Here is a 17532-nt window from a genome sequence, read left to right on the forward strand (position 1 = left end):
TATTGTCACAGAAATCTGCCTCTCTGGCACATTTCAGTATCTTAGAGATACAATACAATCCTGGGACCAGCATGGCTACAACATGACTGCAAACAATATTCCATTAGCATCATTTGAATACTTTGCACTTCCCAGGTCTCACGTCTGTTCCACTATTCACTCTCTGTATTGAGTAAATGCCTCTGGAAATACCACTGCATGACTTCACCTCACGCATCTCCAATGTCCATCTGCAAATAATAGCAACCTGACACGGAATATTTGCAGGTCAGAATCTTTGCTTAAAAAAGGACATTCCTGGGTGGATATCTTTCAAAAATAAGCCATTAAAAATACCGACGCTTTAGATAAAGATGCCATAATCTCAAGTGAAAGGGAAGGAGCCGCCTTCTCCGGGCGAATGATCTAACAACCCAGTAAAGTTTCTCCCTTTAAAGATGTGTATAACTGTTGCACTCTTTAGGTCCAAGGTGAGCACCTGTTTGCTGGTAACAGACCCCCGAAGCCGGTACGCCGTGCGGCTTCCTCACAAGCTACCAGGGATGCACTACAGTGCGGATGAACAGTGCCAGATCCTGTTTGGGACCAATGCCACTTTCTGTAAGAATATGGAGGTAAGGCTTCTCTTGGGTCCCAAGGGAGCGAGGGTGGGAAATGGAAGCAATGCTGTCAGGTAATTGAGAATAAAACGGTTTGGTATCGCCAATTGAAATAGACAATGGGATTTTCAGCAGTGCTCAGCATCTAGGCCGATTGATTGAAATCGACAGTAAAACTCCCATTGACTCAGTTGAAAGAACAAGAGTTAGGCCAAGGCCAAGCACTTTTGAAAACCCCACCCGCCGTGATAAAGCTAAAAGCCTAGAGCCAGGTCCTGAGGTCTTTATTGAGTTTGTATTCAGTTTGCACTTGGGCAGAGCTCCCACTGTAAGCAGAGTGCCAAAATACTGAGCAAGAAGCTGTTCTCCGATATTTCAGGCCCATCTGGAACTGGGATGTAGCAGAAGTCTCACAAGTGAGCCTCTTTCCACAAGGCTTCTCAGCTTTGCAGACTAGAGAGGTTCAGGTCATTTGGATTAATATTGGGACTTTGGGGTTTCAACCCTGACTACAAACTATTTGGGGGCTGTTGCTGGGAGCCACCTCTGACTGTAATGTGAAGCAATGTTAGTGTATGAACCAACTGACCAACCAGAAGGAGTTTGGTTTTTGTGCTGTATCTGTTGGGGAGGCTGTGTGGGCCAGTAGCTAGCACATGGGGCTGGGAGTCAGGACTCCTGGGTTCTTATCCCAGCTCTGCCACCAACTCTCTGTATGACCTTGACCAAGACATTTAACGTAGCTGCACCCTGCTTTCCCCTATTTTAGATAGGGATTATGATAGCCTCACCTTTGCAACGTGCTAGGGTAGCTACAGATGAAAAATGCTAAGCATTGTTATCAAATTGATTCTTTTATCACCGAACCATTTGGTGGCATTTTACCCTGCATTATGTTCTACGAAGTCCTAGTTTAGATGGCAAGGGTGTGAGTCATGCTTTAGCCTCTTCTTAGCTAGGCAATATTAAAAAAAAATGTTTGTTTTTGTAAATCATTTCCCCCTCTCCTGTCCCTTCCACTTCTAAAAATTTCTGGAATTTTAAACCTATTACAAAAAAGAAAATAATAATCAATTGTAACTGAAGTTTCCAAATGCCAAATGAATAAAGCTGTCAAACACATGCAAGTGCTGGGAAAGAGCTCCGAGTTTCACATTTGCTGTTTTATTTACTTTGGATCTGGCAACTAGCTAACATAGAACATGAAAACAATGAGAAGCAAATCTGGGTCAGTTGTGTTTTCTGGGTCGATCAGGAGAAGGCAGACCATCCGGACTACTGGACTGGAAGTAAGCTTTTAAAATGTGAATCTTTAAAGAGAATCCAGGTATACCCAGGAAGAATCAGGTATCTCCAAGTACAGGTGCCAGGCTGCTTACCCAGCCTTTGGATAGATGTTTGCTATTTGCACTGTTGCAAAAAAGAATTTTCATTCCTGGAAGTTCCACCCACACAGGGAAGTGCTAGCTTACTGCTAACTAGTTTGCATTTCTCATGCTGAAATAGCATCTCCAGAAAGTACAGTGTTCTAGAAACTCTTCATTCAGAGTTTGTCTGTCAGTGTATCAAACCAGCAGGCAGTATTCTCTGTTAGGCACAGGTAGCAGGTGTGTTGGTTCCTGCGGATCTTTACTAGTCTTAGTGTTTTAAATCTTTAAGGGGGAAAAAGCAAAAAACAAACAAACAAACAAAAAAACCCTCAATACATACTTGGAAGACTTTAGAATAATTTCTGCTGAGCAGTCTATACAAGCTTTGGCTGAATAAAGGAAGTTGCAAACACTAGTCAGTTTAATTATGTAATATATAGGTATTTTTTATCATGAATGTAGGGCGGGAGTGCTTCAGAGTTCAATGTTCATGTTCTGTGAAGATATGTGCCATTAACTTTACACACCATTAAACCATGGTAGTATTTGCATGCTGTTAAGATGCTATGAGTTGGTGTTTGCCTGCAGTGAAACTAAATTCATTATAGGAAACAGTCCGCTTTAATTTTTAAATGCTGGAAGGTTGTGTTACCTTCACCTTTGTATTTCTTGTGCTTCATCCACAGAATACTTGTATTGTAAGTCTCTAAGCTGTCTATGGAAATATGAACCAAAAAAAAATTGGCACTGGTCGTTGGCATTAGTTATAGAAATTATTGGCAAACATAGCTGTCTCCTCTTTTAGCCAATGGTTATGTGGTATTTTTAATTCAATAAAGTATTATTAAAAAATCCAAATGTACAAGTAATAAACATTTGACAGTAAATATTTGCTACAAAAAGGAAATAAACTTCAGGAAATTAGCCTCCTCAATCTTTTTATGACTACATGCATCTTCTGTCTACATTCTTATTTAATAAAGAGAGCTACATTATGACATTTCAGAAAGAGATAGCTGAACTCTATAATTATGTTGGGCAAACTGGAAGACCTACATTCAAAAATGCCTTATGATCGGGCAAATTTCCAGTAGATGAATCCAGAATCTAACCATCTTTAGGAAAGGCTGCAAAATATTCCTGTTTGATAGAAAGCTTTCTGCATGAGAGGCACTCCAGGTACTATAGTTAAGAGGAATGATATAAATATCAACAATAGTTATATAGAGCCTTAGAACATTCTACCTCACCAGTATCACTTACATTTACCCCCACCCCTCACTGCACCCAGGAAAAAAAGTCTTCCAAATTCTACAGTACTGGGGCAGTCAGAGCTTTTGTTCTGAAATCCAAAATCAGTGTAACACTCCTGGAGGTTTGTTAGAAAGTCAGATCCTGTGTCAGGTTTGTCTACAGGTTTACTTGTATCACATCTTCTCTTAACTCCAGGGTTTGAACTGAGAGGAAAAAAAAGTAATGTTACTCCCAGGCTCTGCCTACAAGCCAGTCTGCACTGACCTGAGAGACGAAAACAACACTCCACTCAAAATAGATTTTCTACTGCGATTGCCTCTCTTCCTTTGTGTGTGCCTTTTTCAACAATGAAATAGTGATTCAAAGTGTATAGATCTATGTTGCATTATTAGACTTCAGACTCAATGGCCCATTAAGATAAAATGTAGCAGCTCACAGTTCTTTCATAGCTATTGTTTCTGCTGCCTATAGATTTTGGCAGTCAGCCTTGCATCAGTTTGCACTTGGTTTGAATTTTTAAGATTTTCTTTGGTAACCATATGTGCTAAAGACTTGGGCAGAGATTTTTCAAAGAAGTTGGGCACCTGTCTCCCTTAGGCACCCTTGATAATCTCAGTCTTAATTTATTGTTCTAATGAATGCATAGATTCTGGCATGCAAAATGGCAGCCTCTAGAAATAAGAGTGTTTGCCAAACCACCATGAGTTGCTCTGAGCTTTCCTCAAAAATCACAGCACAAAAATGAAGCCGCTTTGGGTATGTCTACACAGCAAAAATAGGCGCACAGCAGCATGTCTCAGAGCCTGGGTCAACTGACTCAGGCTTGCTGCGGGGGGCTAAAAATAGCAGTGTAGATGTTCCCGCTCAGGCTGGAGTCTGGATCCAAGATCTTCCTTCCTCTTTGGGTTTCAAAACCCAGGTGGTAGCCTGTGACCAAATGTCTCCACTGTTATAAATAGTAGTCCACCTTTTAAAACTTACTGTATCATCCATCCAAGGATCACTGTCTTACGATGTTGTGTTCTGACCATGAACATACCACGCAGGGCATTGGACAGTCCAGCCTGCCTGACCTCCATTTCCCAGATCTGCTACCAGACTTGTAAGTCAAGTGTTGTGGATAGAAGGCCCTGTGCGGAAGAGCAACAAAAAGCATATGTCCTACTCAAAGCCCATGTAAACTGCTAACATAGGATTTAAGTGGTGGATAGGCCTTGTGTGTTCGTCTTTGTTTATTAATGCTGTCCACTAAATGCAAGGCACGAAACCTTCATGGTTGCATCTCTCACGTCCGAGATAACGTTTCTACACCAGAAACACACACACATGCATTGTTCATAAACTCATGAGAAAATACACTTGTGTGTTTAATCATGAGCACTGGCTTTATTTTTCAAGCTGGCATGCCTACTAACAGGCTTTTGGACTGACGTTATATTTATGGAAAAAACGTGATTTGTATCTCTTGTATCCAGTGTTTGGCTTTCCGTTTTATATGCCTTTTGGCTTATTTATTATTAACGCATTTTTGCGGGTTTTTACATAACCATTATCTTGCAGTATTGTTTTGAGGCAAAACTGTGCTTAGACTAAAATGGCATGTAGATTAACATTGCTTCAAAGAGATTTTCTGCTTAACAAGGGGGAAACTGTTAATTCAAATGTAGCCCAGAATTTAGATTTTAAGTATACAAGCTTTTAGAAAATCTGAGACCAGTAGGAATGGTGCCATCATTTTCCTTAAATTTCAGTTACTTTTTAACAAATAAACTTCCTCTGCAACATCCGCAATGAAAACATTGCAGCGCTGAGAACCTGAGAGTGAAAATGACTGTAAGCAAAAGCGAAACTGCTAGCATGTTTCCATTGTCAATCTGTACAAAATGGAAAAAAGAGAAAGGAAGATCACAAATAGTGTCAGTAAGTTGGATCCTAAAAATCCTTTTGGCTTTCATAATCAAAGGCTTGATGGGAAACCTAAGTAAGCAAATTTGCGATGTCAGTGGAACTATCTGTTGTCCTCATCCTGCAGAGATCTGTGCCTGAGCAGAGTCAATTGCAAGATCAATATCCATGATAATAAGTGCTACACTGTGTAGTGAATACTGACAAAAACTAGTGCTAAGATTGTAAGCCAACTATATCTCTGCAATAGCAGTATACATAGCCTCTGTACAGGCTGGGACTGTGTCTACACATTTGTCTATAAAATAATATATACTCTGGGTATGAAATAAATTATAATAGTAATAATAATTAATAATACCACTCCAGTGAAGGATGGGGTTGGTTTTGTTGAAATGTGCAGGCTACATGCCTGGCAATTGTAAAGTAAAATGAGATTTTCTTTTTTAAAAGTTAAGTTAATAATTTACCTAATTGCCTGCCTATATTTTACAGTTTTTTTTAATGTGGGTTGTTAAAAGTGCAACTATTTTCATTTTGCCTGTTTTATATGAAACAGAAGTGTCCTATTTCATTGCTTCTGTATGTTGCAAGACAGACCATTTTTCTCTTTCTTTTCAGTGGAAATACTTTGTGTTTAAAAAAAAAAAAAATGAGAGAGAAGCAGAGTTCCTGCATGCACTGCACAGCCCAGTTTACAATTATTGGAATACTTCAGAAATTTTTGTACGTGTTTCATTTTGGAAGTCTGTCAAAACACATTCTGGTGTAGTGGTTTTAAAATAATAATATATATATAATGTAGAAAGAGAGGGGAACCAAAATCTAATTATACAGATACAATGTGTTGATTTAAGAATATAAAAATAATAAACTCTTAAAAATAATAGAGGCTCCTATTAAGAATCAAGCACTCAAGAGTTTGGAAATCTTTCATTTTCTTAATAAGACACAAGGTTGGGTGTGGGACGGGGGGAGGAGAGAATTAGTGTAGCCTTGTGATGTGGCATCTACAGCTGAAGTTTGAACTTCAACTAAATTAGCCAAAATGCTATTGAATGTCAGCCTGCAAACACAGTATAACAAGCCTGCTCTCAGACCTCTCCCATCAGCCTCTGGGTACTTCCCATCTGCAAAAGACTTCAAGAGAAAACTCCCATAATCTTCCCAACCACATCTGAACATTGTGTGTATGTATCTATATTTATTTTTACTATCCTTTTTCTCATTTCCCATGGCCAAGAAACTTGATCTGTGACTTCACTCTTTTAATTTCCCAGCTTTTCAGTGATGTTTGACAGACAACGTTGCCTCTTAAAAAAACAAAAAACAAAAACTGGTACATGCTGTATGCTGACTACACAGCATAAGGAGTTTTAGGATCCAATACTGCAAAGTTCTGGGTGTCCATAACTTCCACTGAAACCTATGGGTGATGAAGTCTCTGGTAGTCTTGCAAGATTGTGGGCACAGACTATGTCAGGCTTGCAAAGGCAACATTAAAGTGGGAGCCCTTCAGGTTGGCTGTGGGACCTACCTACTGCCCTTTGCCCAGGCTGTGCCATTGGCAGGTTTATTCTGCACAGGATACAGGCTCCTGTAAAGCATAGCTCATGCCTTTAGCTTCCGACCTTACCCTAGAATGGCCGTGTTATGGCTCTGGCCACAGAGAACCTGCAGAGTGTGGATTTTGAAGGACTGAGACATCATAGTTATGGGACTAATAACCCTTCTTTCAGCCATAGCATAGAGCGTATGTGCTTATAAACTGGACTATTCTCATGGGCTGTGATTATGTATCCTAGGTCAGCCATTATAGTTTTGAGATTGGTTGATTATCTGCAGCCTCTTTAACACACACAAAGTTGGTAGAAAAACACAGAAATCATCCACCATTACATTCAATTAATCACTGTGTTCCTTGGTCTTGTGCCAGGTTGGTTCGTTCTCCAGATTCTGACCTGGTAAAGATACTGCCATGATTTCTTCAGCGATATAAGGTGGGTGAGGTAATTACTTTTATTGGACCAACTTCTGTTTGCGAGAGACACAAGTTTTCTAAACATACAAGCCAACTTGTCTCTTTTAGCAACAGAAGTTGGTCCAATAAAAGATATTACCTTACCCACCTTGTGTCTCTAATATCCTGGGACCGACATGGTGGTAACTATACTGCATTCAACAATGGATAATTTCTTTAGAGCAGTGTTTCTTAACCTGGAGTTTTAGAGGGGTCGCAAGTGCAGAGCTGGTATTGGGGGTGGCAAGAAAGGTAATTGCCTGGAGCCACAGGGGCGCAATGAAACTAAGTTACATGCCTCAGCCCCGTGGGGGTGGGACTCAGGCTTCAGGGGTACAGTAGTTTGGAAAGGTTAAGAACCACTGCTTTAGAGAGACATAGCATGTTTTACCTCTCTAAACAAATCATGGCAGTATTTTTGCATGTCCTCTGACTTAAGACATGGAAAAATAGACTTGACAAAGCACAAGAACATGTCTGGTGTGAAAAGAATTCTGTATTGGCAAGGAGATGGATGAGGTTTTTTTCATCTTTAATGTCTGTGGTTCTATGAAGCCTGAGTGCGTCTCTTATGTGTGATCTAAAGTACAGGTACAGCTTCCTAGCCATAAAATTAGTAGTAAGGAGACTGAAAGCTATCTTCCTATGTTTTGATTTTATTACATTCACCTCTGGTGTGTAAGACATAGAATAGAATTAGCTCCTTGCAATAAAATAGTCTGTATGGTACATGAGTATATTAATTTGCATTAAAAACACTGCAACTCAGTAAAATTATTGATATTGCTTTTTTCATCTCTTTCCTCACCTCAAGGTCTCCAGTAATGGAAACAAATGTTCCTCGAAAATAATCTTTACTCCTTCTTTCATTCCTTCCCTCTGTGCTTGACGAAGTCTCTAATTCCTCATTTGCCAAGCACTCACTCTCATCCTTTGCACACTTTAAAACACAACTTTCCTTTAGCTAGCCATTCCATTATCAATTTCCATGCTGAGTCTTCACCGCTTTCTGCACATGTCAGTCTCTTGTGTATCCTGTTGTGTGTCTTGAATTGTGTGAAGAAATACTTCCTTTTCTTTGTTTTAAACCTGCTACCTATTAATTTCATTGGGTGACCCTAGTTCTTGTGTTATGTGAAGGAGTAAATAACATTTCCTTATTCACTTTCTCCACACCAGTCAAGATTTTATAGATCGCCATCATATTCTCCCTTAATCATCTCTTTTCCAAGTTGATGAGTCCCAGACTTTTTAATCTCTCCTCATGTGGAAGCTGTTCCATACCCCTAATCATTTAGTTGCCCTTCTCTGTACCTTTTCCAATTGCAATATATCTTTTTTGAAATGAGGCAACCAGATTTGCACACAGTGTTCAAGATATTGGTGTACCAGGGATTTATATAGAGGCATTATGATATTTTCTGTCTTGTTCTTGATCCCTTTCCTAATGATTCCTAACATTCAGCTAGCTTTTTTGACTGCTGCTGTACATTGTGCAGATGTTTTCGGAGAACTACCCACAATAACTCCGAGATCTCTTTCTTCAATGGTAACAATTAATTGAGATCCCATCATTTTGTATGTCTAGTTGGGATTATTTTTCCAGTGTGCATTACTTTGCATTTATCAGCATTGATTTTCATCTGCCATTTTGTTACCCAGTCACCCAGTTTTGTGAGATCCTTTTATAACTCTTTACAGTCTGCTTTGAACGTAACTGTCTTGAGTAATTTTGTAGCATCTGCAAATTTTACCACCTCACTTTTTCTAGATCACTTATGAATATGTTGAACGTATTGGTCCCAATACAAACCTCTGGGAGACGAGATTATTAGGTCTCTCAATTCTGAAAACTGACCATTTATTCCTACCCTTTGTCTCCTATCTTTTAATCAGTTACTGATCCATGAGGGGACCTTCCCTCTTATCCCATGACTATTTACTTTGCATAAGAGCCTTTGGGTATATCTATACTGACAGCGGAAAAGTTGCCGCCGCCAGATCGATCTTTCTAGATCTATTGAGCGGTCAGTGTAGACCCGCTTGATCGATCAGGAAGTCGACTGAGTAAAACCACCCCCTCAAGTAGCGCAGTGCACTGAAGACACCACGCAGAAGGGAAGCACAGCAGTCGATGGAAGTTATGCAAGCTACTCTGTGTAGCTTGCGTAACTCCCATCGACTGCCGCCGAATCGCCAGGTCAATGTAGGCCAGGAGTTTGAAGAGGAACCTTGTCAAAGGGTTTCTGAAAGTCTGCGTACACTAAATCCACTGGCTCACCCTTGTCTTAACAAGAATGGGGGAGGAGCATGTGATGGAAAGAAACCCTATGTAAAGAAGATACTTTTAAATTGAATGTTGTAGAAGATCCCCAACTGTGTCCCAAATTCCGTCCTATGGCAGCTTTTGTAAATTCCCTAGAGTAGAATTTTACTATAACAGGAGATGCCCCACTTGGCAAAAGATCCTTCTGTATCAGCTTGGGAATGGTGCAGGACCTCTCTTCCACTCTGGCAGTTGTAGGGCTTGCTGGCAGCTTGTGACCCTAAGTACCTCTTCTTGCCAACTGGCAAAGGGTTCATTGTTCTGTAATAACAACTCAACTCACTATACACCTAACACACTGCTTTCAAAAGGGTTGTGTGAGGTGTGTAATGGAAAGTTATGTCACTTTGATCCTCATAGTTGTGTGTTATATGGAGGGGTGATATTTAAAAAGCTGCATGTATATATTGAAAATACATTTTAGAATCTGGTTCTCAGGCATAGGTGGCAAGTTGGTTTTGTTGGAAAAAAGGAACGTGGAGTCACCTGCCTTGGTTCATAGGTAAATAAGCATTGTAAAGCCATCACAAAGGAGACTCCATTTACATGGGCAAGTCAACAGAAAAAACAGGTTTACAGGGACATATGAAACAACCAGGAGTATGGGGAGTCACCTTGGAACCAGCACCCCAGGAAGGAAACTACAGGGAATCATCTTGACTCTGGAAGTCAGGAACAATGTACTTTGGGATTTATAAGAGGAAGGCATAAGGACCTCTCTTTTATTCTGCACTCAAAGGGTTAACCTGGTGGTGTGGTTATACTCATGGATACAGGATCTCAACCACCCTTGGTTGCAATGATGCAAGAAAGAGCTTGCCCACAATGAGCAGTGGTCAGCCTAGATGATCACGGTGGTCCCTTCTGACCTTAGTCTATGAAAAGTTGCTTTAGATGAGGTTAGCCTGTTAATGTTAAGTCTAGTCCAGTAGAAGCGTATTATACTTTGTTTTATTTGTAACCTGTTGTTCTTGCTCCTCTTCAACCTTTACCTTTGTTCATAAACTTATAGTTGTTCTTACTATAAATAGATTACAGTGCTGCATTGTTGTACCAGAGCTGCTGTTCAGATGAATCAAGCAAGCTGTTGTGTGTGCGCTATTCCCTTGGGAGTAGTGAACCTGGTGATTATTGTGAGTGTGCAGTGACAGGGGCTGGACATCACAGGGGGACGCTTCTGAGGAGTTTGGGGATGGGGGTACACATAGTGTTTACCTGTGATGCAAAGTAGGGGCTAGCAGAGTCCAGGAAAGAGTGCTTGAGTGGCTGAAGGGCTGGCGGTGTCAGGGAGCTGACACTCAGCTACCACACAAAAGACTCCCTCCCACTGGCATAGCTCGGCGACTCTCAGTCCTGGACACCTCAAGTTGTGTGGAGGCCTTTGGAACACCGTAACTACAGTTGCTGATGTGTTGTTATAATGAAGAGCACTGGGCTTCTCGTGTTGCTCTGTAGAATTACTGCTCTTAAAAAGCGACTTGATTGAAGATTAAAGCTAGTTAGTTTCATTCATATCTTGGAATTGAGACTTAGAAGCAGCCAAATATTTATGCAGAGAGTGTGGCGTGGCCATGTAGTCACTGTTTTAAGACCTGGTGGATTTTTTCCCTCTTTTCTCTCTAAAAGAAAGAGCAGCTCTCATGGGAACTGTTTTTATGATTCAGTTTTGGTTGCTGGGAACTGAGTTAGTCCTTGGTATCACTCCATGTATCCATAGAGCCCGATATATTTCATATGGCATCCACATGTTGTTAGCCAGATAAATACATGTAAAGTCATCAAAAGCAGAAGACCCAGCTCAGCATGATCCCCTTCATGTTCGCAGCATTTGATTTGTTATGTTTCCTCTGATAAACAGCATTAAAAAGTCTAGGAAAAAAGAGTGTTGAAAAAAATTCAGGCATTTCTGCGACTGAAATGATAGCACTTGAAAGCAGTTAACTCAAGGATTATTTCTTCTTGAATTAATCTCTTTTATTTGGTACACTTTCTGAATGTTTGGTGATTCTCCACTCACTCACACAGGTGTAAATCAATATTATAGTAATTGAAATCAATGGCGTTACAGTGGTGTAAAACTAGAATGAGAGAAAAATCAGCTATAGGCTTGGTTATCAGAACCGGGCACTGTATAAGCAAAAATGACATTTGAAATGTACTGGAGAAATAAATAATCCTTGGATAGTGAAAATTACCATGTTTCTTTCTTAGGATCTTTTTCTGATATGTCAGAGAGATTCTGTGATTGCTCTTCATCAAGTGGGATGCATGTCCTCTTTGTGATTCACTTTCATACATCTGTGAAGGTCCATCACTGGTGCCTTTCTAGCTCGGAATAAAAGGGATCCATTCTTGCTCATTCACGTATAAAAATCACCAATGTTTTGGTGTTCAGAAATACAAACTCAGCAGGAGCCTATTGTTAGAAGGGTGCAGAAAGAGAGAGCATACAACTCTTCCTCAGTCTTCACTCAGAACTGCTGGAATAACCTCTCTCATTTGTGATTTTTGGTCCAGTTGCCCTATATTGGACCTACTGCTGGTCTCTTTTCAATATCAGCTCTATGGAAATACTTGGAGAGAGCCACTAAGGTGTTTATCCCACCTTTTCCATTGACAATCCACTTAGGCCCAGATTTTCAAAAGTGGCCTCCAATTTTGGGTGCTTCTCCTTTTGTGTTTGCAGTTTTTGACATCTAGGACCTGGAGCTGGACGTGCTCAAGAGCATCAAAAACTGACTGACATCAGCGTCAGATGCAGACACTCAACTCCTCGTGTTACCGGTCTGGAGGTGGCAGAAATGAGTTACCCCAAATTAGAAGCTCTGATTAAAAAAAATTTTGAAACTTCTCTGCCCCTGTTTTGTCAGCTGTGAAATGGGGAGGTTAGTTCCTACCTGAGAGCTGTGTGGAGAGGCTTAGAGAGAGTCTGCACAGCACCTTGAAGATGTAAATGGCTGTGCGGGTAGTAAACGTCTGATTACAGGATTGTTTTGTGTTTAATTGGAATTCAGCACACGAGTGCAGCACAGCTTAACGTCAGCTATATGCTAAACCAAAACCATGAGGAAAGTTCGAGCGCTGTGATGCCCCATTGAAAACTAATGTATTTAAAAGCAGTTCTCCCTGGGTACATTCTATAGTTTTCTCTTGTTGCCCTTCATTACGGATATTTATTCTTTCTTACTCCTTCTCCATAATCCCTTCTTGGTGATGACAAAATCAGTTTCTCAGTGTTTAACTCTGATGCCAGAAATATGAGGTTGTCGTTTCCAGTGTACACTAGGCAGCTGGAGCAGATTAGTTCTCTAGAGAATGGAATCCTTCCTGTCTTTCCTAATCCAAGAAAATGCAGAAGGGTTAGCGATTTCCACAGAATTATTTCTGAATGGGAAGAAGAACCACATGCACCGTGATCAGTTCACAATTTTTGGAAATTACTTCATGTCATTAGGGGCCCGTCATGTGAGGTTGTAAGTGCTTCCTGGCAGGTATTGAGTACGTTGATATTCTGTGCTGACCAATGGGCGTGGTCTACACGAGGTAACCTCTCCAGAAGTGGTCCTCACTAAGAAAGTGATAGAGAACCAAGCCTGAGATGGGAAGAACCATATGTAACCTGCTATATGGATCTCTTGAGAGCTGTCTCCATTCTCACCTTAACATTCAGTGCTCAGGGAGGATGGTTTTATGGCTTAAGGTCCTGAACTTGGGAGATCTGGGTACAATTTCCACCTCTGTCACAGACTCCCAGTGCATGCAACCTTTGACAAGTCATTTAATTTCTCTGCCTTCATTTCCCATCTGTAAAATGGGGATAATACTTCCTTTATCCACCCTTTGTCTAGATTGTAAACTCTTTGGGACAGGAACTGTCTTGTGCTAAGTGTACGTACAGCACCTAGCATAATGAGGCCCCAATCTCAACTGGTTGTCACTCTAACACCAGTAATAATCAGTGTAATTCACTTGTTGCTGGGTCATCTCCTCAGCCCTGAAGCTTCTGAAAAGTCTGTCACATGCACATCCTTTGGCTGTAGTTTTTAGTGCTATGAAGGAAATAGTTGTCTTGTCCCACTTGAGTTTTTGAGATTTTAATTTTTCCCAACCTCAAATGGGGTGAAAAATAGAAATCTCAAAAATGTTCGTGAATTTATCATCCACTTTTTTTTCAGCTCGCCTCAATCAAAATGTTGCATTTCAGTCACTTTGAAATGTTTTTGTTTTTATTTCAACTTTTTAAAAAAATTACAATTTTTTTTTAGTATAAACTAAGTAAAATTTCAAATCAAAAAGATGTTTTGACAGTTTCAAAACTGTTTTGTAGAATTTTTCAAATCCAGAAACTTCTTGAAATGGTCACTTTCTTGGGACCAGTTTCAGTTTTGACAACTTGACGTTTTCCACTGAAAAACCATTTTGTTGGAAAATTCCCAACCAGCTTTAAGAGTTTCCCATTCTAAGAAGGTGTAGGGAAAACTATTCATCACAGACAGAGCCTTGCTTCCCAGTGCCAAATGCTGAATTTACAATTTAACTGTAGTACAGCAATTTTGCTGTACTATTGTCCATGTCAGTCTGTGCTCTAAATTGCCACACAAATAGACAAACAACTTTCCTTATCAAGTCCTGCCATTTCTCACTTTAATTGTCACCAGCAGCACTGAATGCTAATGACTCTTTAATGAAAATTTTTTTGTTTTGGGTTATATTTTAGCTGAAGACAATCTATGATCTCTCTTGAAATGAACTATTAACAGGACAGAGCACCACAACTTACGATTTAATCTTTATCCAGGTATCTTTGTGGTATATTAGACACATGACATGGCACTAACAAGCTTTTAAGCTTTGCAGTGGTCATGTGCACAATTGTACATCTACGGGCAGGATTTATATAAATTATATAGACTCTATGATCCAATGGCTGGAATTGAAGCTAGGCAAATGCAAGACTAGAAACAAGGCGCAATTTTTTAATAGTGAGCATAATTAACCCTTGAAACGATTTAACTAGAGATGTGGTGGATTATCCATCACGTGAAATCTTTAAAATCGAGACTGGATGTCTTTCCAAAAGATACACTGTAGCTAAACCAGAAGTTATGGTCTTGCTGCATGAATCACTTGCTGCATGAAATTCTCAGGCCTGTGTTATGCAACCTAGATGAACGCAGTGATCCCTTCTGGCCTTAAAAAGCTGTGACTCTATGGGTACATCTGCACTGAACACCACTTGTGTCGGCATGCAGGGTACGTGTATCTACACACTGCAGTGAGAAGCAGGCTGTGTCCGCACTGTGGTGTGTGTCAATGAAAGGCTTTGGCAGGGGAAAGGTAGTGGGGAAAGGCTCTGGAAGCAGCTGTTGAGCCTTTCTCCACTGTCTCCTCTGCCAGAGCCTTTGCCCACTGCTGGAGCCTTTCCTTGTGGTGGGGAAAGATGCGGGCAGCGCAGAGGCAGCAGGGTACTACGCTGATTTAAAAAAAAAAAAAGAAAAGCAGTTTGTAGACAGGCAAGGCCTGGCTTGGGTGTGTAGAGAGATGTATAGGGTGCATACCCACAGGATTCAGATGTCCCTTTCCGCTACTCAGCCAAGCAGTGTCTCACTGTCTACACTGCTGTGCTAGTTGGATGAGCTGTGAATGTCTTCTACACCCCGCCGAAAGGAGTGTGATGTGTAGATGTACCTTATGTACAGTGAGCTCCCCAAGTTTGGAGAAGGGCCGAAGCCTACCAAAATTAAAATAATGCTGGTCTGTCTGCCTCCCTCAATTCGCCACCTGCCCTTCATTTCGCTGTGGGGTAGCTGTCTTACCCTACGGTGTTTGGAACAGACAGTCACAGATACTGTTCTGGTAACATCCCAGCCCACAGTCATTGAGGCAGAACAGCGAGCCTGTTGGGACAATGAATTCTTGTTTGTAAAATCAGTCACTTAGGTTCTGTTTATAAAGGGTTGATAAATGATTAATAGTTGTTTTAATAAATGACTAATCAATTGGTATAGTTTATAAAGTTCAACAGGTCAATAGGTTGCTTAAAGCCATGGCTTGTAAGTGTATATATACAAACACCTTCGACTGTTGTGCTTATAATAATCTGTAACTAATGTCTGTAACATACTAATACATCTATTAATCATTTATCAATTTTTTAATAACCAGTGATAAGTAAAACCTTTATATAAAGTGTGACCTATAGGTCTGTATAACTCAGCAGTGCTCTAGCTGCCTGTGTACCATATAAAACCCTATTACAATCAGATATGTTCATTCAATATGGTATCTTAGATTTAAAGGAAAATACTTTAGTCGGTGTAAAGGTTTCATTGCTAGCAAGCAATGTGTCACTTTCTGACAACGAAATAGGACAGCTAATCCACACAATTTCTAATCGTGTGCAAGCCCAGCAGGGAGGAAGTGTTGTCTAGCACAGGGACTGGGATTGGAATTCCCACGTTCTATTCTTGACTTGCTGTGTGTCATCTGGCAAGTGAGTTAACTTTTCCATGCCGCCGTGTACCCATTCATAGAATGTGGCTAATACATTGCTACTGTATAAGGTGTCATGAGGGTTAACTGAGGTTTGCAAAGTAATTTAAGAGCTTTGGAAAAAGTGATAATTAGTGATAATTCGGATCAAATAGCAGAAATCTTCACTCCATTCGCTGCTTCACAGGAGCCCATTCAAGGGGACATGGATGTCCTGAAAGCTTTTTGAGTGGCTGTTATTTAACAAGAGCATCCATGCAAATACAATTGTTACCAAGCTCTGCTTGTAGCTTTCTTAAATGTTCTTTTGCTTTAAATAGTGCAAAATCCTAAAACAGGATGTAGAAACTGCTATGATAACCAGTTTATTTCAGTGCTTTCAACCTCCTCACCCTTTCTGGCAGGATTTCTCCCTTCCGTTTATCATGCCCTGTGCTGTGCAAACATATTTGGTATATACGTACTGACGTGTGTGTGCACACGCTTACGTTATGTTGTAGAAGAATCATAAGATTAAAGTGTGTTGACTCAAACAATTTAATGAGGTGCAATAAATCTCAACAAGACCAGCTGGCAATAGAGTCAAGCTTCTCATCTTTTTACCATTACGCTGAAATGTGAACAATAGTAGACAGAAATACAGCTTTTACTTTTTTATTTATTTTCTGTGCAAACATATAACATTCTGTTCAAATCCTCCACTTACACAGGATGCAGAACAGGGGTGGACGTTTCGGAAAACGTGAAAGATCTTTGTTTCTTGGATTTTTTTCTCAAATTCAGAAAACTTTATCGGCATGAGAGCTCACGCAAGCATAATGAAAATTAAGTATCCCAGGAGTAACATCCATTGATCAGACAAAAGCAGTGGGTAGTGTTCATGGTATCCAGAGTGCATTTCGAGTCTGGTGGCAAGATGCAATGTCGCTCTAGCCCTTTTTCTATTGTTTCTCTCACATCTCTGACATTCCTCCTCCTCTCACACATCAGAGTCAAGATGCTTCTTCTCACTGTCACGGACCTTCATGTGTCTGCCCTTCCCTGCTTGTCTGCTTTTGTGTCTTATCACATTGCTCCTGCCAACCATTGCCCATGTGTCCATTTCTCACACAACTGCCTTCATGATTTCTCCCATACTGCATGGACCACTCTCTCCAACATAGACCGTAAGACTGCAACTCTGTCCTCATTCAGCTCTCCTGTGAAAACCCACTTGTACCATGAAACATTAGGGAACTTGTTAGCTGATATTGGCGAGGTAGAAGCTCAGCAGGGATTGCCGATGTTCTATTTATTTGTATGTTATTAAAAACAGTTAAGTGACTCACTAATCCAGCCATGCAAGGAGCTCGACTAGTATAGCAATGTGCTGGCTTATTCTTCCCTTGTACATTCCTCGTTTAGTGTACCTGATTTATTCCTATGAAAAGAAATGTATTTAAACAATGCACATTTTTCAGGCTACGGCATCCACTGATCTCTTTCATGTTTCCAGCCCCGCCAGTTAGTATTAATTTCTCCTTAAAAAATAATTGATCAAAAAGCATCCAGATGCTTCTGGATTCA

The 17532-nt window shown here is 40.4% G+C and overlaps 1 protein-coding gene across 4 annotated transcripts in view; it reads left to right on the forward strand.

The window, feature by feature from the left end:
• ADAMTS17 (ADAM metallopeptidase with thrombospondin type 1 motif 17) overlaps window positions 1–17532 on the forward strand; it is a 251693-nt gene that overhangs the window by 113072 nt on the left and 121089 nt on the right. For all 4 annotated transcript variants that reach the window (XM_067555596.1, XM_067555598.1, XM_067555597.1 and 1 more), the window contains one exon: window positions 464–614. In XM_067555596.1, the coding sequence (XP_067411697.1) occupies window positions 464–614 (151 nt within the window). The remainder of the gene's footprint in view (window positions 1–463; window positions 615–17532) is intronic.

The sequence above is a fragment of the Emydura macquarii genome, unplaced genomic scaffold, assembly GCF_026122565.2.
Source record: "Emydura macquarii macquarii isolate MOO-44397 ecotype Brisbane River unplaced genomic scaffold, CSIRO-AGI_Emac_v2 contig_1644, whole genome shotgun sequence".
Taxonomy (NCBI): domain Eukaryota; kingdom Metazoa; phylum Chordata; order Testudines; family Chelidae; genus Emydura; species Emydura macquarii.